The 21532-nt window shown below is 50.5% G+C and overlaps 11 protein-coding genes across 11 annotated transcripts; 8 read left to right on the top strand and 3 right to left on the bottom strand.

Annotated features, from left to right (window-relative positions):
- Positions 1-421: 421 nt before the first annotated feature.
- P175DRAFT_0519599 (uncharacterized protein) lies at positions 422-2051 on the bottom strand (the record flags this gene model as incomplete). Its single annotated transcript, XM_040899114.1, has 2 exons — positions 1594-2051; positions 422-1540 (listed from the first exon to the last, which is right to left on the bottom strand). The coding sequence occupies exons 1-2, from the start codon at positions 2038-2040 to the stop codon at positions 422-424; spliced, it is 1566 nt and encodes a 521-aa protein (XP_040748308.1). The 5' UTR covers positions 2041-2051.
- A 1347-nt stretch (positions 2052-3398) lies between these two features.
- P175DRAFT_0512716 (Zn(II)2Cys6 transcription factor) lies at positions 3399-5150 on the top strand (the record flags this gene model as incomplete). Its single annotated transcript, XM_040898703.1, has 3 exons — positions 3399-3579; positions 3644-3667; positions 3718-5150. 3 exons carry the CDS (start codon positions 3399-3401, stop codon positions 5148-5150), a joined length of 1638 nt encoding a protein of 545 aa, XP_040748307.1.
- A 559-nt stretch (positions 5151-5709) lies between these two features.
- Positions 5710-6195, top strand: P175DRAFT_0425132 (uncharacterized protein; the record flags this gene model as incomplete). Its single annotated transcript, XM_040893121.1, has 1 exon — positions 5710-6195. A coding segment is annotated over one exon (486 nt), but the record flags the coding sequence as incomplete, so codon positions are not given.
- A 421-nt stretch (positions 6196-6616) lies between these two features.
- P175DRAFT_0561310 (sulfurtransferase) lies at positions 6617-7767 on the top strand. Its single transcript, XM_040901040.1, has 2 exons — positions 6617-6854; positions 6906-7767. Exons 1-2 carry the CDS (start codon positions 6688-6690, stop codon positions 7636-7638), a joined length of 900 nt encoding a protein of 299 aa, XP_040748305.1. The 5' UTR covers positions 6617-6687; the 3' UTR covers positions 7639-7767.
- Positions 7724-9440, bottom strand: P175DRAFT_0541584 (TDT family transporter). The gene is made up of 5 exons (XM_040900353.1): positions 9140-9440; positions 8714-9082; positions 8360-8656; positions 7999-8284; positions 7724-7949 (listed from the first exon to the last, which is right to left on the bottom strand). Exons 1-5 carry the CDS (start codon positions 9277-9279, stop codon positions 7809-7811), a joined length of 1233 nt encoding a protein of 410 aa, XP_040748304.1. The 5' UTR covers positions 9280-9440; the 3' UTR covers positions 7724-7808.
- Positions 9441-9636: 196 nt separating this feature from the next.
- P175DRAFT_0488450 (MBL fold metallo-hydrolase) lies at positions 9637-10762 on the top strand (the record flags this gene model as incomplete). Its single annotated transcript, XM_040895699.1, has 1 exon — positions 9637-10762. One exon carries the CDS (start codon positions 9637-9639, stop codon positions 10531-10533), a length of 897 nt encoding a protein of 298 aa, XP_040748303.1. The 3' UTR covers positions 10534-10762.
- Positions 10763-10909: 147 nt separating this feature from the next.
- Positions 10910-12427, top strand: P175DRAFT_0505416 (MBL fold metallo-hydrolase). Its single transcript, XM_040898090.1, has 2 exons — positions 10910-11865; positions 11936-12427. The coding sequence occupies exons 1-2, from the start codon at positions 11409-11411 to the stop codon at positions 12343-12345; spliced, it is 867 nt and encodes a 288-aa protein (XP_040748302.1). The 5' UTR covers positions 10910-11408; the 3' UTR covers positions 12346-12427.
- A 309-nt stretch (positions 12428-12736) lies between these two features.
- Positions 12737-14316, top strand: P175DRAFT_0505414 (NAD(P)/FAD-dependent oxidoreductase). Its single transcript, XM_040898089.1, has one exon. The coding sequence runs from the start codon at positions 12808-12810 to the stop codon at positions 14146-14148; it is 1341 nt and encodes a 446-aa protein (XP_040748301.1). The 5' UTR covers positions 12737-12807; the 3' UTR covers positions 14149-14316.
- A 948-nt stretch (positions 14317-15264) lies between these two features.
- On the top strand, positions 15265-17772 carry P175DRAFT_0505411 (sugar porter family MFS transporter). Its single transcript, XM_040898088.1, has 7 exons — positions 15265-15634; positions 15695-15748; positions 15832-16067; positions 16138-16255; positions 16318-16408; positions 16478-16763; positions 16818-17772. The coding sequence occupies exons 1-7, from the start codon at positions 15511-15513 to the stop codon at positions 17484-17486; spliced, it is 1578 nt and encodes a 525-aa protein (XP_040748300.1). The 5' UTR covers positions 15265-15510; the 3' UTR covers positions 17487-17772.
- A 264-nt stretch (positions 17773-18036) lies between these two features.
- On the top strand, positions 18037-18714 carry P175DRAFT_0519593 (DUF427 domain-containing protein; the record flags this gene model as incomplete). The annotated part of the gene is made up of 4 exons (XM_040899113.1): positions 18037-18117; positions 18191-18296; positions 18366-18446; positions 18499-18714. 4 exons carry the CDS (start codon positions 18037-18039, stop codon positions 18528-18530), a joined length of 300 nt encoding a protein of 99 aa, XP_040748299.1. The 3' UTR covers positions 18531-18714.
- On the bottom strand, positions 18365-21461 carry P175DRAFT_0527038 (uncharacterized protein). Its single transcript, XM_040899493.1, has 2 exons — positions 20509-21461; positions 18365-20442 (listed from the first exon to the last, which is right to left on the bottom strand). Exons 1-2 carry the CDS (start codon positions 21266-21268, stop codon positions 18752-18754), a joined length of 2451 nt encoding a protein of 816 aa, XP_040748298.1. The 5' UTR covers positions 21269-21461; the 3' UTR covers positions 18365-18751.
- Between the last annotated feature and the right edge of the window lie 71 nt (positions 21462-21532).

Genomic DNA, 21532 nt, shown 5'->3' with positions numbered 1-21532 from the left:
TGATGACTCAGCTATACTGTTCACTTACCTAATTTGGAACAGTTCTTCATCAGTTACAACTAGAATATAGGGACCGGTAATCAAGGCTGAAAATAACCACTTTTACCACTATTTACGGCCACATTTCTACCTGGATTTTACTATTAACCCGTCCCTCTTACTTCCTCTCGCATGATTTGTACCTCACTATTCTACACCTGCCAAGTACTGTTTAGTGATGGTCATGGTGTACATAACAGATCAAAGCAGATGTCCGAACTCTTCAGCAGCTAAGCTCATCGGGCAAAGCTGCGCAAGATAAGAGACAAGAAAATCATAAACAGAAAGCCATGGGATCTTTGGATTCAGCCATTAAGCAACATTTCCAAGGTGGGAACCAGGAAAGTTCTGGGAAGAAATAGCGTTTGGAAATGAGGCAGTTTCAGTTTGAGTTGTCTTCGAAAGCTTCTTGGAGATTTTTGTCATATTGTTCTCTGTCTGCAAGTTTGCGGCCTGCAATGTGCCCAACATTCCTTTCGAAAAAAAAGGGCATTACCACCCCAAACTCCTCCTCATAGTCCTGGCAAAAGAGAGGTTTGATATGCTTGCTAAATATCGTAAAAAGTCCTGAAGGGCTTGAGAGAGCTAGTGAATACCAAAACGCTCCTCTTTCCCAGGATCGTTTCATGAAGTCCGAGAGGCGTAGGTCAGCTGCTCCATAGTTACTTATAGCAGAGTCAAAGTCCTGTTCTTGCATTGACAGGACTTCCATGAACTCCTGTCGAATTGGGTCGTATTCTGCTGTAGTCAATTGATCAATGCCTTTATTTATGAGCCAGTAAGGAGGCCCGAACATCTCGACCGGCTGAGTGCAAGCCCATTCCAGATCTACTAGGCATGTTATATGCCATTCCGCGTCAACGAAGATGTTACTCTGGTGAAGATCTGTGAAACAGAAGATAAATGGGCCCCGTCGAAAGCTTCGACTAAAAATTGACTGAAAAACTGTCCTCATAGCAGTTAATATAGAAAGTTGGTAAGCACAATCTCCAAGATTATTGACAGCATTAGGTTGATACCGAAAACGATTGTCATGGATTCCAAGTATATCAACCACGTAGGAGTCTATAGTTGAATAGGTATAATCCCGAGGTATATTAGTAGGGATCTCCTCATTTTCCAACTGTTGGAGCTCCATCGAAAGTGGCCGGTTTGTAAGACACAAAAACCCATCATTATCAATGATAAATGAACCAATCCGCGGCAAGGGAATCCGAGTAATGTTCAAGAGAATCCGGGAGAGATCACGGAACAAATTTGTCCTTAACTTTAGGTCATGTTGCCCTTCTATCCATGTATGAGAGAGCATAGATCCACGTGTCTCTTCAATAAATTCAATCAGAAGGTAGCCGCTGTCGACTATATGCTCGACAAAAATTGAATCTGTGTTCTGATGGCGGGCGTAGTTTGAAGGAGTTGAATCCTTTACCCATGATAGAATTTTCTGACGCAGGAGTTGGAAATAGCGAGGGAAAAATGGCAGGAATTCATGTCGAGTGAACTGTGTTTAGTAAATGAGTGACAGAAATCGGATACATCGAAGGCAATCCATACCGTCTCGCCTGTGGACAAAGCAAAGCCATATAATCTTGGGATTGGCACTTCGGGGCAGTTCCTTTGGAGCCATGCATAAGACCCTGCTTCACACAGGAGTTTCTCGTCGCAATTTCCAGGTCTGAATCTCTCCCCCAGGCGATAAGGTAACGGAAACCGCATGAGAACACGCTTGCCGTGCCAACTATCAATTGTGACGGGGACACAGACATTAAAACTGCCATGAAGCCAGTTTTCTACGTCTGCCACATGGCATTCCGCGGACGATTTCAGGCCAAGATGGTGGGTAACAGCAGCCTTCATCCATTCACGTCTGTCATGAAGTTGAGCGAAGAATCTAGTTTGCTCGGAATGGTATTTAAGTTGATGAAGAACATTGAACTCTTCGCCTTTGGCATCTGAGTACGTGATCTTTCTTCGAAGGAGTTGTCGAGTTGTAGGCATCATGACAAGTTTGGGGAAGTTGGTTAATTCACAAATTCAGGAGAAGTGAGCCAATACCTATTCGAATTTGGTGCAAACAGTGCAAACATAAATTGGATACGTTCTGAGTCTACTCCGTATTGTATATAAGTGGAAAGAACTGTTAAACCTTCAGTTTTTGAAAGGATATATGAGGCTAAATATCCAGGAAAACTGTCACAATGCTTTTAGTATCCTAAATTGAGCTTCTTCCCCTGACAAGATCTATTTACGGCTAGAGGGCTATTTGCAGCGCATTTTTCTTTTCTTTCCCTTGAGCCAGGCGCACAAATCAAGTTATTGGCTAAGTATGATTTGAGAGATTTTGGATAGAATTCACGTAATACAATCCACTAGTGGCTGAGCGTACCTTGAATGGCTGTTTCGCTGAGGCACGGCCTGTCATCCATACTTCGGAGGGTCACTGAAGCCTTACAACTCGCACATCGCCGCTGTTCCACATCAAAGAGAATAATTTGTCCGGATGTTGCAAGTCGTCGCCGTCTATATAATCCAATTGTATGCCGCAACATGCGAGATCAGCACGGCTGGGCCAAAAGCAAAGGCCCAGGACGGGCAACGCCGGAAAGGGGAGAGGTTTGGTAGGTATAAGGGGTAACGCGTAATCAGCCTTGGTTAGAGCCTGTTCGGGGCTTGGAGTATCAAGGCTTTCTTGGGCGAGGAAAAATCCTCTGCTGGTAGCGGCTGGATGAACCGAACATATGACTCATCTCGCTATATCCAAGCAAAAAGAAAGGGAAATTTTTCAGCTGAAGGGGCTCCAAATAGACGCGGTAGGGAATCTGGAAGTGGAGGGGACGAATCCAGCGACGTGCAGCCGCAATTTCCGACGAGAAAAGGGGCCAAGGGGGCAGGCATCTTTGTAGCAGTTGAGAAACAAAAAGAAATCAGAAAGGCGAGGACAATTCTTGTATACTGATACGCAGCCAGCGGGCGGTGAGAACCATACGGCGCAAACCGGAAAAACTAACTCAAAATGGGAATTCAGTTCCGCGAGGTCAGATTATAGCTTCGACATAGTCTCTATCCAGCACCATCAACTCCATGTTCGAGGAGTTTGGGTTGTGCAAATTAGACCCTAAGGTCATCGAGCAGAATCCATATTGATAACTATTGATTTCGCCTGCATCGTGAGGTGCTTTTTACGAATCCGGAAGAGCGAGTGGAAATGGTGGCGGCCAAATTCAAGCATCAGAGAATAACCCAAATGCATGCTCAAATTGGTCATTGCGAACTTGAATTGGATCTTTCGATATGATAGGATCGGAAAACACGCAACAAAGCTCTTGAGCTTTTATATGACTGACTTGCGGAAACATACAATGCTTCGCCCAGCGCCACTGGCCTGCACCGAGTGCCGGAAGCATCATATCAAATGTGATGCAGAAAAGCCTTCTTGTTCTCGCTGTAAAGACGCCCACCTTGCATGTGTTTATCTCCCTTCCCGACGCGGAGGGAGGCGCAAACCTGCCAATACCCATCGACTGGATCACAGTGCAAATCGTGAATCAGTTGTTGAACCACAGACCCCAAAGCCTACATCCACCTCCATAGACACAATATCTAGACCCTTTGATCATGGCTCAATCAGGTATGAGCAACAGTCACCAACTATACCCCCTTCTGATGACCTCAATGGAGTATTTGTTCCCGATTCTCGTTTGGTGCTTCTGTACTATACAAATTTCCACTCAGGCCACCCAATTCTTGTTCCACCAACTCTCTACGAAGGCCGCCAGTATCCTTCCTATTTACAGCAAGTTGTCAAATTCATCGGCAGCCATTATTCATTGGTTTTGTCCAATGACACATTTTATGAGGCAACTGCAGTCGAGTTGTCCACGAGCCTTGAGAGAACACCATGCATGGTCCAGGCACTCCTCCTATATTCCATCATCATGTACGCGCGCAACCAAAGCTCACAGGCAGATCACGCCTTCTCCCGAGCCGTTGATATCGCTTTGGAGCTCGGCATGTACCGGAAAGACTTTGCAAACACCTTTTCAGGTAGCCAAGAACCCGAGGCAGAGAGCTTACGGCGGACGTGGTGGGAGCTTTTCTTCACCGAAGTGTACATGGCCAGCTTGCAGCAAAAGGTCAATCTCCGGTGCGGGAATGTACCATATGATGTCGCGCTTCCATGCGAAGACGCTTCCTATGCGTCTCCCGATTCGATCCCGCCGCCCCCAACGCTTGCGGCTTTCAGGATGCGAATATTCATGGACGATGACCAAGAGGCCCCATTGTTCCGCTATTCGTCCTATAGCTACCGTATCGAAGCCGTTCGCATTCTTGCCCGGGTGCTTGTCTTGAATAGCTTGCCTGAGACCCATAACGACCACCTCCAAGCATTGGTCAATGCGCTCGTCAGCTGGGTAAATCACCTCCCGCGAGACAAGGTGGACGTCGTGGACAAGTATGGCAATGTCGACGAAATGCTATTCCAAGCTCATATCACAATCCACTACGCTGCTATGCTCTTACACTTGCCTCGCAGTAATTTGCGACCCAAATTTCCCAATACGGAGCTCAGGATTTGCCCGGGAACCCCATTCCGGCTATCGCCTTCTCTGACCCGCCACGTCCACGATGTCAAAGCTACGGAATCCTCTAAACAATTATCCAATCTTCTCTTTGTCCGTCCCAACGCGCAAGGCTATAGTCCTTTCATTGTGTGCAGCCTGGTATTGTGTGGAATGGTGCAGCTTGCGACGAGTGAAAGCCACTCCTCTGATTGTTTTGACCATCATTGTAACCGGGTTGTTCTTGTGCTTGGGTGTCTCAAGCTCTTGAAGAAGAAGAGCTGGTCACTTGCGCAAGAGGCGCATCGATACCTGCGACAGGCGGCCACCCAAACTATTACGAGTTGGGTCGATTCTCCATCTTCCCAAGGCAGCAACACCTTGCCAACGACTACAGGACCCGACCATCCTGGCAACCTGGGCTTCGGTGGACTGAGTCCCGGGGCGAGTGCAAATGACCTCTTTTCTCCTAGACTTCTCTCGGCTTACATCGACCCAACCTGCAATGACCCTTTTTTGATAAATCGAGTCCCGGGATTTGATACTCTGTGACAAAATGAAAATTACGAGGATAATACATAATAAAATCATCAGCTGTAGATGATGCTCCGCCAACCATTTCCAGTAGAGCAACTCCACCGCCCATAGCAATCGGCGACTGAACTGATTATGACGGGAGGCCGGCCATTGCACTCGGCCGAATCATCGGAGATTTTCTCGGGCGATAATCAGACATCCGGAGATTGATTACTCGGGATAGAATGGGATGAAGGGATTTTCAGCAAGCAACGGCGATGAAGAAATCCTATACCTTTTAACCCTAATTCCTGAAGCTTGCAAAGGGCCGGAGAACTTGCGGTTCAAAGCGATGGACAAGACCGTCTGTCCTGTACAGATATCCAGCGGAGAAACCGGAAGGGCGGGAAGAACGGGGAGACGACCAACTTGCCAGATATATCAACATCCATAGCTTAGTCGTATTCCGTGACCATTTCTCTTGCTTCTCTTTATACTAGCCAGAGGCGCCATTGTAATATCATTGGCTCCTGATTCCCTTGCCCGGATCCCCAGTCAGGAAAGGAACCCCCCCCCCTTTCCCGGGACCTGAACGATGACCTCGCTCTTCCGCCGCCTCTTGCCCAAGCCCGTTGCCAACACCGGCTCTCAACTGCGTGACCACCAGGCTAATGAGCGGACATTTCTGTCCTGGACGCGTATGGGGCTGGCCTTTGCAGCGATGGGGTTAGCTTTCGGTCGCTTGGGTCTTATTGAACACCTATTCAATCCTCGCGCCACGGTCCAACTACCTCAGGTCTCCCAGGTCTCCCAGGTTCACTCCACGAGCACCCAAAGCTCTGGCCAAAGCACGGATCCAAAGCCAGAGCATACCCTGAAGAACTATACACCGTCGTCGATAGGGAACAGCCCTGACCTCGTTGCCAGTCGACTGTGCCAGGCAATCAGCGTCTGGTCGTTTGGATATGGCCTCTTCCGGTATATCTCAGTGAGGAGGAACCTCGGCAAGGGCCAATTCGTTCCCGCGATCTGGGGCCCAGTCCTCATGACATTTGGCACATTTGGAGTGGTTGGTAGTGTCATCCAAATGGACTGGAAACACCCACCGTCCTCCGCATTCCAGAAGGACAGGACCGTCTAACACCAGATCAGAGAGAGGGTTGACGACGCTACAAGGTATATTCGAAAATCGCTTGTGAGGCCGGCACATTAATTGACTTTGTTCCCGAATTACCAGCGATGGGGGGGCATTTCCGGAACTGAAAAATCTTATTAGATATAGAGTAGACTACAATAACGGAACATAGAAGCATAATTTCATTCATCCAGAGCCATGGAAAAGACGAAGATTTCATACCTGTAAATAGGAAATTATGTAATACTTCTCTGGAAACTTAACAAAATAGCAATACTAACTTGTTATAGAGTAGCCCCTGGGCTAAAAATTGATATATGGCAGGAGAGCAATATTTATATTTTCCCTTCACTTGTATATAAAGCACTGGAAACCCTCGTGAACGGAACCCTCGTGAACGGGATACAAAAGCAGGCATATTGTGCCTCAATTCTCACAATGGATTCCCCCAGATCTGACCCATCTTTCTCTCTACTGGTTTCGCCTGCTGAGCTACACAACGCTCTAACCAATTCATCCTGCTCGTCTCGCCGCATTATCCCCCTGGCAGTAGGCCGGAAATCTCATATCCCCTCCTATGAGGCCCAACATATCCCGGGGTCCATGTATGACTCTCCATCCTTGCTCCGTATTCAATGCTAATCCTGAGACCTCAGATTCATTGACCTGGATGAGATGAATGATGCTACCTCACAGTATCCGCAAATGCTTCCAACGCCTGCCCATTTTGCCCATTGCATGACGGGCTTGGGCATTCACCCAACCGACGTCCTTGTCGTATATGACACGCTGGAAGTAGGACTCTACTCATCTCCGCGCGTGGCCTGGATGTGTCGCTATTTTGGACACGGCACCGTGCACGTTTTGAATAATTTTCCATCCTACGTGGAGGCGGGCCACCCTGTTGCGGTTGGGCCGTTGTCAACGCCTGTTCCTGCGTTGGAGGCCTATCCGACTCGGGAGCCACGGGCTCCAACACAAGTCATCTCGTTTGAAGAGCTGCAGGACCTTTGTCTTGGGAAGAGTGAGCAGAGAGGGTATCGAATCCTAGACGCCAGAATCCCCGGCCGGTTTTCGGGAGCTGAAGCGGAGATCGATCCGACACTACGATCGGGGCATATGCCTTGCGCTCTCAACGTCCCTTTTGCGTCGATCTTGAGTCCGGATAAAACTATATTACCGGCTGCAGACCTGAGACTGCTTTTCGGTAAGATTGGCGTGCACGAGGCGCAACCATTGGTCTTGACTTGTAACTCGGGTGTGACGGCGGCGGCACTGGACTTGGCCCTGAATGTCGCTGGATATAAGATGGAGAGGAGGCTATATGACGGAAGCTGGATGGAATGGACACGGAGGGCAGACAAGGATGGCTTGATTTTGGTGGATTGATATGGATGCTATCCTTACACCGTAGCATGATTCATTAGTTCTCAGAGAATAATTCCCGATCTATCGCACTTTCTATAGATGTATAGTCTAAAATCTAGCCCTAACACAAAACCAGCAAAAGAGATCTAGCTCAGGTATCTGTGATGGGTTACAAATCGCCAGTTTTTCACCTAGTTATTCGGAGCTTTCCTTCGTTGTTTCTCACGGAGGTCTGCCAGACACGGCGCCACAAACAGGCTTCGGTTAAATATGCCTTTGGCTGTCAATGCCGAAACCACGATCCAGAACACGACAACACACAGGGAGAGTATCTGTCTTGCATTAGTCTTAGCGCGAAGATTCAACAGACCGGGGCCATACCGTTCCCAGGACTCTAAAGAATCTAGAGGGCATGTCGCGTGCCAGTTGGCAAGTACAGGTAGTAAAAACACCCAGCGGGAAGGTAAACGCCCACCAGCTGAGGTTGAAAGGAAATTTCTTGCATCGTATAATTGATCCGATGGCGAAGAATAGCCATAGAAGGCCAAATGACCAGAGAATCAAGCCGACAAGAAACCCTAAATCATAAAAGATCTCCCCCGCCCCAGCTGACAGCGTACTCGTCTGGGGGAAGATTGTCTGCGCCACGCTTCCGAGCTTCTGGATCCTATATTATTTTTTTTTTTACCTCATGTCAATCATCGCGTATTGAAATATGGTCTTGTATAACGGAGACACTTACCCGTATCCGCCTTGCCCGAGAGGCCCAAGAGGCAGAAAGGTGCTCACAATCACAGCCTTGGGCGGTAGCTTGTATAGGAATAACCGCATCAGATAGATGGTAATCACCATGAGGGCAAGAGGGACCCCGACCCCCCAGAGAACATAGCTAGCTATTAGAGTCCCCAGGGCATATTGTGGATCTGGTAGCACCTCGGCCACGATAGCTCCCGACGCAGCGGCGACAACACATGCGACAATTGGGAGCAGCCATCCCGCGGCCATTGACGACAAGCTGATCTCTGTTTTCCTGGTCATCCTTTTTTTTTTTCCAGTCAGTCACTTTGACCCTGTGTCGGAATAATGGAGAACCTACATCACAAATGGTATCCCGAAGCAAGTTAGAACAGACACGACAGCGTCCACAATCCACATTGCCCATGCGAAATACCTAGCCCATTCCCCCCATGCAGGCACGCAGACAAAGCAAAACATGTTTATGATGGTCGCAAACCCCATTGGCAAAGTTCCCAGAAACAGCGACTGGGCCGGATGAGTGACCATGATGTGGAAGACATGCGGATACAGGACGTAGCGCGTGATAGTCAAAGCAAGGAAGATGGCGAATAGGAGGACGTTGAAGGCAAATATCACCACAGATATCCAATAGAGCCACCTCGCGTTGTATGGCAGGGTATTGAGGAGAATCGAGACGATCCCCGTCCCCATGTTCGTTGAAAACCAGCTTGCGAAAGAACTGTCAGTAGCTGCTGGATTGAAAGAAACCCGCTCGGGGACCTACGCTGGAGTAAAATTAAGCACAATCTGACGCCAGGCACTATCATGATTTGACATCCCGAGGCCCTTTTCCGCCGGTTGCTTGGAGCATATTGGAGTGCAAGTAGTACCACCAGGGCCGGGAATTTCCAAGGGTAAAGCCATCGTTATAGGGGATGAATCAAATAACAACGTTGAATTCCGCGAGTCGCTTAGGGATCAATCTTCCATCATATAAGAGATTTCGACTGGAAAAATTCCTGAAGAAAATCAGGTCCAGGAGAATTTCTACTCCATACTCTGCGCTGTGATGGAGCCAGTCGCCGAACATTCGGCGACTGGCAATTGTCTCACTCAACCCTTGAAAGTACTACAGTAGTATACAGTACCTGAGTCTCTAACCAAGACGCGATTCAGCTCTCTCCGGGATCATTCTCCCTATATAATAATAATAATAATAATGCAGATGTATCTGTAGGTGACACCTGAACCATACCCTACGAGACTAATAGTCCGTCCACTATGGAGCCCATTGTACACTCCATCTTCGAGAAACAGACCTCTACCTGGCAGTATATCGTTGCATGCCCCCAATCCCGGAAAGCTGCCATTATCGACCCAGTGCTGGATTTCGACTCTGCCTCGTTGAAAATTAGCACAACCTCTGCCGACGAGCTTCTCAAGGTTGCCAGGGATCACAACTATACTGTCGTGTGGCTTCTTGAAACCCATGCCCATGCTGACCATCTTACTGCCGCCCACTATATCCAGCAACAAGTGTCTGCAGCCCATCCGCCCGGGACCCCCAAGATCTGCACGGGAAAGGGGATTCGGCAGGTACAAGCTACATTTGCTCGGAAATACCGCGTGCCTCAGAACGAACTGGATGATGCATTTGATCACCTTTTCCAGGACGACGAAGTCTTTCACATCGGGTCCCTGACTGCACACGTTCGTCACCTCCCCGGCCACACTCCAGACCATAGCGGATACCAGATCGGCAGCAACGTGTTTGTGGGCGACTCGATCTTCAATCCCGACGTGGGCAGTGCCCGGTGTGATTTCCCTCACGGCGATGCTATCATTCTATACCAATCGATCCAAAAACTACTCTCCCTCCCGCTGCACTGCCGGCTTTATACGGGACACGACTACCCCCCGGCGGATTCAGGCCGAGATCCGATTCCCTACGTAACGGTCGCAGAGCAACGGAAGGGAAACAAGCATGTCAGCCAGGGAACCAAGCAGGAGGACTTTGTTCGCTGGCGACGGCATCGAGACTCCGGGCTCGGGGAGCCAAAGCTCCTGCATCCAGCGCTCCAGGTCAACATCCGTGGAGGACGTCTACCACTTAGTCCGGATGGTGCCAAAGGAGCGTTTTTATTGATGCCAGTGCAGATTCCCGGAGGTATGCTGTAGACCGTTTCTGTATTGCACGGATATTGTGGCTACGGAAATCAAATCACATTTAATATTGTCGAACTTTACCGCTGAGCTAAAAAAGGTGTCAAGACAGAGCTTTCTAGCTGATATGTACAGTATTATATTGGTTCACAAATATTCGGTCTATGATTTTAGTCAACATATTCCCAGCGTAGGTCTGAACTATGCATTCAGCTCCATGTAAGCCGGTTCAACTGAATTCAGAACATTCTATAATCTATATAAAAAAAAAAAAAAAAAAAAAAAAAGGGAAAAACACTGTTCGTAAATCAGGGGCTGACTCATGTCAATCGGCGATTTCATCCACTCGCCGATTGCCCGGAGTTCCATTACATACGACACCAACATTCTTCAACGGCTTTTTTAAGTCATGTTAATCTAAGTCACCCCCGGCCACTGTCGTGGAATTTTAGATTACTATTAGCCTTTATGCAATTCTTATGCCCCCGATTTCCGGTGAAAGATCAAACCTGTCAGACATGGAGCTTCTCAGACACAGCAACCGCCGGGTGACAAGTGGCGGGGATTGGATGTCCAAGATCTCCCGAGCAGCAGCCGCAGCCACTTCAAGTTCAATTGTTGGAACAGCAGGGCGAAGATGTCCTTTTCGTCCACGAGCTGTTGCTAGTCAGCCTATCTATACTACGGCACAATCTGTGTCCTTTCCGCACAAGGGATATCATTCTTCATCATCCCCCCGCAGCAGCCCAGTTTGCCAACGACCGGGGTTAAATCGTGGCCATGCATGCCAGATTCGCTGCGCTTCGACTGAATATGCAGTGGGCACGCAGCAATGTCATGCTCCGTATAGCACTCAAGCAACTCGAAGCCAGGAACCGATTATTCACGACATGTTCGAACACAACACAGGAACATGGCAGTACGTGGTTGCGGATCCATCTACTTTGACTGCTGTTATCATCGACCCAGTTCTCGACTATGACCCAGCTACTCAGAGTATCACCACGTCTAGCGCCGATTCAATACTGTCCCTGGTTCGCGAAAAGGGATACAAAGTGGACAGAATCCTCGAAACACATGTCCATGCAGATCACATCACGGCAGCCTCTTATCTCCAGAGCCGTCTTTCCCAGGAGCAAGGCCATCGTCCCCCGATCGGAATCGGGAAGCGCATCGAACAGGTGCAGAGGCTCTTTGGCGAGAGATACGGGGTTCCCGCAGAGGATTACCACCGTGTCTTTGGGAAGCTCTTCGACGATAATGAAGTGTTTGCGATCGGGGAGATCAGCGCCATGGCAATGCACCTCCCCGGCCACACGCCTGATCATTTGGGCTACAAGATAGGAGGTAAGAAATAACACATCTCTCTCTCTCGACCCTGCCGGAGAACTATCGGATGGGAATAACCTCTCTCCAGACAACGTCTTCTGTGGAGATTCTCTGTTCCACGTGGATATAGGCAGCGCCCGTTGCGATTTCCCCGGTGGCAGCGCAGATAATCTCTATGAATCAGGGCGGAAATTACTGGGGTTACCCGCCACGGTCAAAATTTGGACAGGCCATGACTATCCCCCAGAGGAACGTGGGAGTCCTGTGCCTTGCTTGAGTGTCAAGGACCATAGGGAGCAAAACCAGCATTTGCGGGTCGGGATTACGAAGCAAGACTTTGTAGCCCGACGAAAGGAGCGAGACTCCAAACTTGCAGCGCCTAGACTCCTACACCAGTCCCTCCAGATGAATATTCGTGCAGGGCAACTTCCACGGGCCACTCAATCGGGACATCGAATGCTTCATCTGCCACTGAAATTGCATGGCATCGAATGGTAGGCGGTAGAATGCGGGTCTTGATATTAATATCGTTAGTAGATATGTATAGTATAATTTGAATCTAAATAATAATTCTTTTCCCGGTTGTCTGGAATTGGATCCCCTTGCGTAACCGCTGCAAGCCATAATAAAAGCTTGTATCCATACCTGGTATGCAAGGACTTACTCCACTTTGTACTTGCGCATCGCCAGTTGATATCAAATACATGCATGTACCTGCCAAATGTCCTTCTATACTCCGTCAACTCTCTGCTGGCGAAAAAAAATCTGTTAATCGCCGACTCATTTCTTTTTTTTTTTCTCGACGCGCACACCGTATGATGTATGACTAAGCACCTTTCCTCGTGATTTAATCACGCCTTTTTTTTTTTTTGGCTTTTCCGCCGCCATCAAAATTCTGTTGGACAGTAACTCCACATTCCTGTCTCTTCAAAATCTCCCCTCCTCACATAACTGGCAGTAATGTTGGGCCGCCGTGTAACACTGGCAGCGAGGGCTGCGCGGTCTCTTTCGACCGTGCGCACTTTTGCGACCGCCGCGCCTGTGAGCTCGACGTCTCCCAGCCATAAGGTGGTCGTGATCGGCGGCGGTACAGCAGGCCTAGCCATCAGCCATCAGCTTCTGAGATCGGGCAAGTTTGCCCAGAATGACATTGCGGTCATTGATCCCGCCCTATGGCATCACTATCAACCCGGCTGGACGCTGGTTGGTGGCGGTCTCAAGACCCGCGAGGAGTTGCGTCAGCCCCTCCACGGCTTGATCGATCCCAAGATCAAGTTCTACAACGAGAGTGTGGGCGCCTTTGCCCCCGAAGAAAACTACATCACGCTAGCCAACGAGAACAAGGTCAGCTATGAGCACCTGGTCGTTGCACCGGGCATCACTGTCGACTTTGGCACCATCAAAGGATTGACTGAGGCCCTCGAGGCTCCGGACTCCGGGGTCTCCTCTATCTACACCTACGACACCTGTGCCAAGGTCTTCCCCACAATTGAGAAACTGCAAAAGGGTACCGCGATTTTCTCTCAGCCTGCCGGCGTGATCAAATGCGCTGGCGCCCCCCAGAAGATCATGTGGCTCGCACTGGATCACTGGAAGCGCGCTGGATTGTACGATCCCAGCAACCCCGCCGGTTCGCCCATTCACATCAGCTTTGCCACCGGACTCCCCACCATGTTCGGCGTGCCAAAGTATAGCGCCAAACTCGAAGAGCTGCGAAAGGAGCGGGCCGTGGAGGGCCTTTTCCAGCACGATCTCGTCGCGATCGAAGGCAACACGGCCACCTTTGCGCGCCCGGATGGCAAGGAGAAGGTCACTAAGCAGTTCGATTTTCTGCATGCCGTCCCCAAGATGGGACCTCCTGCGTTTGTTAAGAACAGTGCCCTGGCCAACGAAGCCGGTTACGTCAATGTGGACGATGCTACCACGCGCCACAAGAAGTATGCCAATGTCTGGTCCGCTGGCGATGCGTCCAGTCTGCCCACATCCAAGACCACTGCCGCCATCACTGCCGAAGCGCCTGTTCTGGTTCGTAACTTGCTGCAGTCCATGGAGGGCAAGGAACTCGATGCGACCTACGACGGGTATACCTCGTGCCCGCTCCTCACCGAATACGGCAAGGTCCTCCTTGCTGAGTTCAAGTACGGCGGAGAGCCCAAGGAAACATTCGGTAACTGGTTCGGCATCGACCAGGCCAATCCCCGTCGCGAATTCTACTACCTCAAGAAGCACTTCTTCCCTTGGGTATATTATCAATCCATGGTGAAGGGCACCTGGGCTGGAACCAAGGGCTGGCTCAACTAGAAAGAAGCATGTTATGGTGTACATTATTTTCAGTTTTAGAGCGATAGAATCATGAAGATTTCCTAAATCAACAACCATAATTCTTTTATCCTAGAGTCTTGACTGGATGCATTGCGATTGTTTTTTAAGGCTCGGGCGAATCTACCACTGGGCCCAAAACCACCGCCGACTGAACAAAGGTATTGATCCGGATCAATTTGAAGTAGCCTCTACCTGGGGCTGGCTACTCGGGCCCTTTGCTCGCGTGCTTTCCGAATAAGCTAAGATCAGTTATGTACATGTATGACTATGGTATGCTACAATCACAGTAAGAGAGCCAACCCACCCACCCACTTGGGCAAACTGCTATTCTGCCTCATTTCAATGCTGCCGTCTATTCTACCGAAAGTTACAGGTCTCTAGTCGTCCTCTGCTAATAAAAAACCCCCCCCCCTCGTGCTCAACCCGCATGAAATATTTTCGAACTAACCAATATCCTAAAAGGTCAAGGAAGCATTTGGATACGATCCCGGCGTGTTTTTCCCTTTCTGGCTCAGGACGCGCTTTGGGTCCTCCGTTGGCGAGCAGAGAATCAGGGTCTATTGGTCCGAGAGAGACCAGCAAAGGAAGCCGTACACTCAAGCTATACCGGACAAAGCTTAAGACACCACATGGCCCTTGGTGTAAGTAAGGCCTTACAAATCGCTTTTCCGGGGGTGAAATGGCAACCTCGGGAAGCTTGTAGGCGCACGAATGCCGATTCAATAGCCACTCGCCAGGCTTGCCGTCTTTATGCGGAGCGATTAGTTTAGTCCCGAATGGGGAGCGGGACTGGGGTCAATGGCTGTACATGTCTGTCTGCACCCTTGCAGCTGAGACTGTGGATTTCCCCATATTTGTTCCGTTCAATCAAGTAGTTAAAGATCAAGTCAACTCAACCTAATCGCCAGACATTCACGAGAATAAGACGGTCTGGAAGCAGCCCCCCCCCCCCCCCCCCCCCCCGGATAAATGGGTGATTAGCTTGTGATATCTTTAGAGTTCTCCTGGTCATGTAGACGCTAATTCAAAGGAGATTCGGACCCTTAGGGCTACTCTGTAGAAAGAATCCTTCGTTTCTGCCCTCATGGATCTAGCCTTTAACAACCTTACTTTCCGCTACTCCTGAAGCACCGATGTTCTGAATTCATCCATTTTGCCGTCAGGCGCTTCAGCTTCCCCCGCCCCGGAGGATCGGTCCTCGAGAGCCTTTATATCTGCCTTGTCCTGCTCGTCCCCGGAAACTTCCCCCCCAAGTGGAATCAAGAAGAGGCTACTGCTATCTTGGAATCGTCACTGCCTATTCATAAGAGTTCTATCTCGTTTGAGTCGTTCCAGTCCAGCATGGGAAAAGATACGTTCACGCTCGCCGGCCGCGAGTGGCCAAAGGTCAAGTGGTGGAAGATGAAGGGAATGCGCTTTGTCTATCTCACCCTCTGGGCAGCTATGATCACATCGGCCACAAACGGTGAGGGGGGAACCCACACGCGTTCTGGATTTCCGCCAGTCTCACTGACGCCGCATTTAGGTTACGACGGGTCCCTGATGAATGGGTTGGAGGCGCTGACGGCATGGAATGAATGTACGTCGTTTTCCACCCGGGCGAATTTCGGACAGCGCCCGTTCAGATTAGTATGTCAGGCGCGAGCTAATGGGATCGGATAGCCTACAATAACCCGCATGGCGGTACTCTCGGTCTTCTGGCAGCGGCGATGTCCATCGGCTCGATGCTTTCCATCCCCGTGGTGCCCTATGTGGCGGATACCCTGGGCCGGCGTGCTGGCGTGGTTCTCGGCTGTGTGATCATGCTTGTGGGTGTCGCGATGGTTTCTGTGGGCTACAAGATTGCCTTGTTCGTCGTTGGCCGCATTATTCTCGGCTTTGGACTTGGAATTGCACAGGTGGGTAACCCTCTTTCTGTTACCTTGAGTTTGAAGTACATAGACGACAACAACTGAGTGGCCGTTTTAGGAATGCTCGCCGCTTCTTGTCGCAGAGCTTGTTCACCCCCAGCACCGAGCGGTTTACAGCACAATCTATAACTCGCTCTGGTATGTTGGAAGCTTGATTGGCGCCTGTGTCGTCCTGGGTAAGTTTCTCGTCCAAGTCCAAGCTACCTGGGACGGCCAGGTGCTAACTCCGAGACCGCAGGCACAAATCATATCCTGGGAAGTGCCTGGTCATGGCGCGTGCCCTGTCTATTGCAGGGGATTCCTTCTGTCTGCCAGCTTTTCTTGATTTGGTATTTCCTCCCCGCGGCCGCCCTTTGTAGGAATGGAAATGGACATATTATCTAACTTGCCTGATCCAGGACGGTGCCTGAATCGCCCCGCTGGCTGATCTCGAAGGGGAAACTGGACAAAGCCAAGAAGGTCCTGGCTTACGTTCATGCCCAGGGCGATGAGGATGATGAACTGGTCAATGTGGAGTTCGAGGAGATCCAGCAGACAATCCAGCTTGAGAAGGAACTGGAAAGCAACTCCTGGCTGGAGCTCTTCTCGACCCCCGGGAACCGCCACCGCTCGATCATCTTGATCTCCATCGGCTTCTTCTCGCAATGGTCTGGAAACGGCATTGTCTCGTACTTCTTGCCTCAGGTTAGTCAAAAAGCCCCCCAGCTTTGAATGGTGTTCAAAAGCTCACAAGGTCAGGTGTTGAAACTCATCGGCATCACCAACAGCAACACCGTTCTCACCATCAATCTCATCCTCAGCGCCGTCAACGTGGTCTCTGCCACGGGCATCTGCTTCTTCGTGGACAAATTCGGTCGTCGCCGTCTCTTCCTGTCCTCCTGCACGGGCATGTTGCTGTGCTTTGTCGCCACGACCATTGCCCTCGCTCGCTTCCCCTATGGGCCTGGAGGCGCGGACCACAATGCGGGCAACGCCGTCATCGTGTTCATTTTCCTGTACTACATCTCCTACAACATTGGCTTCAGCGGCATGCTTGTCTCATACTCGTCCGAGATCCTCCCATACCGTCTGCGTGCCAAGGGGCTCACCCTCATGTTCTTCTGCGTCGACCTCAGTCTGTGGTTCAACCAGTATGTAAACCCGATCGCCCTGGAGCATATTGGCTGGAAATACTACCTGGTGTACTGCATCTGGCTTCTGTTTGAGTTTTTCGTCGTCTGGCGGTTCTACATCGAGACCAAGGAGACCCCGCTGGAGGAGATTGTCCAGTACTTTGACGGTGACTCTGCCATTCTGGGTGGAGGCGCTGCCACGACCAAGGTGACAGAACTGCTCCAAGCCCAGAATGCAACGGCCATTGAGGAAAACGAGAAGGGAGCCATCACACATACGGAAGTTCGGGGGTAGGGCCACGCACACGTTAGCTATCATTGCGAAGACGTCCATCGAGTCGTCATATACAGGGCCGAGCTGAGCGGGTTGGATTTGATTCTTTTACGCGCCACGATATCACAATATCGATCAATCAGACAAGGCCGATTCGTTCGTAGCAGCCCTAGATGAATACCGACTAGAAACTCTCGATCTCCTTCTGTATCCACACCCATGAAGTTTAACCCTACAATGGTTGAGATATAGAACGTATACGTCGTAACGGTATATATCATATTCAAGATTAAACCTAGGATCCGCTTTAATCAAGCAAGTCCGTTCCACGCCTATAGATTCTTTCAATTCTCAATAGGCTACTGCAACTAAGTCCGTGGCGTGTTTGAAATCCCACCGCAATTACTAATCCTGTTCGCATTTGTAATGGGGAGATTATAACTAGTTAGTTAGTTATAAAACGATCAATCAGCATCTTCTTCCATGTAGCAGTGAGCATTGAAAGATCCGGTTGATCGCTGTATAAGGAACTTCCGTATATGTACGTATAACAGACCAAGCAGCCAATACCATGCCTCGTGCTCTTGCAAAGGTCGGCAACCGTGTCGTCGCGGAAACCGAGTCGTGGGAAACTGTTGAAGGAAACATTTACGTATGCCGCCATCCCTTGTCGATTTGGTATCTCTGCATTGTAGCTGCGCATACTCATCTATCATGTCGACTAGTTCCCACCTGCCGCTATCAAGGACCAGAGCCTTCTTCAGCCCTCGGGTCTCTCGACCTTTTGCCCTTGGAAAGGGCATGCGTCGTACTGGCATGTGGCTGTCGATGGTAGGTCAGGTCAATATCCCAGCCCTACAATGTGAAGGTGGTCATGGTTCTAATATACATATGCCCCAGGGGAAATAATCGAAAATGCGGCCTGGTATTACAAGGAGCCGTACGAGAAGGCAAAGCATATCAAGGATCACATTGCTTTTTGTATGCTTCAACCCACTCTCACTCTGTTTACACTTGATTAACGAATGGCTAGATAGGAATAAAGTTGATATAGTGGAGGAGTAGGAGATGCCAGAGTTGAATGAAAAAAAACATCATTAGTATTTCTGGGTGCAGAACATCCAATATATTATTAGGGAGATGAAGTTTAGGCTCGCGTTCCTCTCTTGACTCGTTTCATTATCATTATACTACATTGAAGTATTCGTAAATAGTCATGCAAGCCAACAACCAATCCACCCTTGGCTACTTCTTCATCATCATCATCATCATCATCAGCATCATCATCAATAAAACCGGGAGAGAAAGCTCTTTCGCGATGAGAGGCGCCGGTACTCATCCATCGCCGGGGTAGCGGATTTGCCAGGCTCCTCGAGGTCCAACGAAACCGGTGACATGGTGTTGGTGGAAGCAGGAGGCGTGTTGTTCTCCTCCGCTTTGGTGCGAATATAGTAATTCTCGTCTTCTTCCATGGCCACATACCACCGCTCTTTAAGTTGATGGCCGTCGATCCCGGCCCCATAGGGTCCTGGCAGCCGCGCGCTCGACGGACTATTCATCGCTAGAGCAAACAGGTTCTGGGGCTCCGTGAAATCCGTGACTTGTCTACCGCGCACTTCCAACAGCATAAAGGCCAAACAGATCGCGCTGGTGAGAAAGGCAAAGACAAGAATGGGGTAGAAGACCCCCTGCCACGGCTGGGTTCCGCTGGACGCGTAGCCCACAGAACTCACGGTCGCGTTGAATATCTGAGGAACGGGGTCCGTGAAATACGAGTCGGTGTAGTTCCAGAACGGGACGAACGGCGCGTCAGTCGAGCTCATCAGAAGAGTGTTGCCGACTAATACGGCCAGGGCTTCGCTGATGGAGGGCAGCGTCGGGTCCAGGGCCAGCGTCTTGGGCACGAACTGCATGAGCAGACGAGCGGTAGCCGCGCGACTGTCCGTAATGCCCGTGCCCAGACTCAGAGACATCGCCCACTCCGATGCAATGTTCTTCCAGTCGGGCTGCCAGATCCCATCGAGCGCGTCTGGGTTGCGTGCATTATACTGCAGGGAATTCCCCGGGTGCTCGCATACAGCCTTGAGCGCGGCACCACTCCCGGTTACCTCGTAGCGAGTGGAGCAAAGAGGAGTCTGCTTGGCTTTGAATGAGCACATCACATATTCCGGGGTGGTATTGTTCGGGGTCGCGCCGAGGAGATAGATCGCATTCGCGGGATGCACCCCCGTGACATTGAGAATCGTGTTGTAGGGGTCGGGCAGCTTGCCAAAGATTGGGGGGCGCTGCCCATACTTGGGGCCAAAGCCAAATATCTCGTCGACAACGGTCCGGTTCAGCCAGTTTGGAAACACGGGGATATCCGCCGGCGGGTCCGTGACCCATTCCTCAGCGTCGAATTCGCCCTTGGTATTGGGCCATTCTGTATATACCAGGGGCGCCAGCTCAGTGGCGTTCATCCCCACACAAAGCACATTGACCGCGGGAGACGGCACCGAGGCATCCAGGTGGTAGTTTCCCTCCCCCGAAAGGTCCTGCGGCTGCTCTATTCCGTTGGCCCCGTTCATGGCCGCGGCAATGATGCCTCCGTGCGGCATCGCGGCAGTCACATTGATAACCATTCGACTATATCGCTGCGATAGTTCGGTTATGTTGGCGCGATCAATCCAGCTGCCGATCACGCTTGTGTTATCATTCAGCGACCCCGTCGGGGGTGGACGCGAGTCCAGCATCGAGGAGGTGGAGTTGCTCCCCGAGGCGATGCTGCTCCATGTCTGAAGATAACCCTGGTAATTATGATACGCCTGGCCCGCGTGCTGCAGATCCAAACAGGTTGTATTCCGATAGTCCGGGTCCATTTCAAGCGGAATAGGCGTCTGGCAATTGTCCGCAAGATAATACGGATTGGCAAACTGAGTGTAAACGTTGCCTACTAGCACTTTGTTCTCGACAGGGCTCATGACCAGCTTGGGAGAGACTATTCTTCGAGATTAGCATACTGCAATGCTGACACCACCACAAGGAACCGAATCCCAGAACCTACCGAGAGCTTCCGCCGCGGTGGTGTAGAGCATGGCGACCAAAGTCGCCGTCAATGTGATAGCGCCGAGAATCGTCCAGCCGGAATATCGCAAGCTCTCCCAATGCACAATCAACGAACCGGGCTGCATGATCCACGACCGCATGCTCATGTCAGAGATGGAGATCCCACGCGAGCCCCTGGTGATGGCACGTCGGGTTAATACTTGACCCAAAAACGCCACGCAAACTGTGACATATGCTAATTCAATCGTCTTCGCAAACAGGGCACTGAGCAAGTTGGCGGTAGAGGGGGCCAGACGGCCATCGACCCCGATGACTCGGCCATATCGAGGTTTAACGCAGGCGATTATCAGGAAGATTCCCGAGAAAATGGTTGAGTATATGGCCAGAACGAGAACCGTGAGAGGGATCCAGGATAGTCGGCGTTGCACAATGGTTTTCCTTGTCGGGTATTTTCGTCCGGGCTCTCCCACGAGCGTTGTTTCCGAGTCAGCAAAGCGAGATGCCGCACGATCGGAGGCGAGCGTCTCCGTATAACTATCGCAACGCGAGTGGGCCGGAACTTCGCGGTCTGGCGAGGTGTGGATGCCGAGGCCAACAGGAGGCGTCGCCAGCTCCGTGGCTGGTGCCGGTTCGTAGCGGATGTGGGCACGGTCAGGAGATGCATCTGTCTCAAATGGGCTCCATGAAGAGACCGTTTCGGGAGGAAGCAATTCGGAAATAGGAGGGAGAAGGTACTGATTTGCTGGGTCTGGAGCCATCACGACCAACAGGTGAAACCTACGATCGCACCTTGAACACGCGGCAGCAAGAGAAGCAAGACATGCGCGAGCTTTTAATCTTCAGAAAAACAGGAAGAGCTCGGTTAATTCCCCGCGACTCAGCCTCGTCAGCTACTAATGAGTCTGTCTTATCGCGCAGCCAAGTGCTTCAACAGATCTGGCGTATCCTGAAAGCTCGCCGTCCGCATGGAAAAAAAAAAAAAAGGCGTATATGGAAGAGACAGACCGTCTACCCCGGGCATC

The sequence above is a fragment of the Aspergillus ochraceoroseus genome (assembly GCF_002846915.1).
Source record: "Aspergillus ochraceoroseus IBT 24754 chromosome Unknown P175scaffold_14, whole genome shotgun sequence".
Classification (NCBI taxonomy): Eukaryota; Fungi; Ascomycota; class Eurotiomycetes; order Eurotiales; family Aspergillaceae; genus Aspergillus; species Aspergillus ochraceoroseus.
The sequence above is the reverse complement of the archived record's forward strand: the minus strand, read 5'-3'. Positions and strand labels throughout refer to the sequence as shown.

Bases quoted from the DNA above. Each gene is read 5' to 3' on its own strand.
- P175DRAFT_0561310 (XM_040901040.1), top strand. From the start codon at position 6,688: ATGGATTCCCCCAGATCTGACCCATCTTTCTCTCTACTGGTTTCGCCT. The intron at 6,855-6,905 runs GTATGACTCTCC...CTGAGACCTCAG, and splicing joins CAACATATCCCGGGGTCCAT to ATTCATTGACCTGGATGAGA.
- P175DRAFT_0541584 (XM_040900353.1), bottom strand. From the start codon at position 9,279: ATGGCTTTACCCTTGGAAATTCCCGGCCCTGGTGGTACTACTTGCACT. The intron at 8,657-8,713 runs GTAGGTTCTCCA...AAAAAAAAAAAG, and splicing joins TTCGGGATACCATTTGTGAT to GATGACCAGGAAAACAGAGA. The intron at 7,950-7,998 runs GTATGGCCCCGG...AATGCAAGACAG, and splicing joins TCTTTAGAGTCCTGGGAACG to ATACTCTCCCTGTGTGTTGT.
- P175DRAFT_0505416 (XM_040898090.1), top strand. From the start codon at position 11,409: ATGTTCGAACACAACACAGGAACATGGCAGTACGTGGTTGCGGATCCA. The intron at 11,866-11,935 runs GTAAGAAATAAC...ACCTCTCTCCAG, and splicing joins TTTGGGCTACAAGATAGGAG to ACAACGTCTTCTGTGGAGAT.
- P175DRAFT_0505414 (XM_040898089.1), top strand. From the start codon at position 12,808: ATGTTGGGCCGCCGTGTAACACTGGCAGCGAGGGCTGCGCGGTCTCTT.
- P175DRAFT_0505411 (XM_040898088.1), top strand. From the start codon at position 15,511: ATGGGAAAAGATACGTTCACGCTCGCCGGCCGCGAGTGGCCAAAGGTC. The intron at 15,635-15,694 runs GTGAGGGGGGAA...CGCCGCATTTAG, and splicing joins GATCACATCGGCCACAAACG to GTTACGACGGGTCCCTGATG. The intron at 15,749-15,831 runs GTACGTCGTTTT...GGGATCGGATAG, and splicing joins GCTGACGGCATGGAATGAAT to CCTACAATAACCCGCATGGC.
- P175DRAFT_0527038 (XM_040899493.1), bottom strand. From the start codon at position 21,268: ATGGCTCCAGACCCAGCAAATCAGTACCTTCTCCCTCCTATTTCCGAA. The intron at 20,443-20,508 runs GTAGGTTCTGGG...CTCGAAGAATAG, and splicing joins CACCGCGGCGGAAGCTCTCG to TCTCTCCCAAGCTGGTCATG.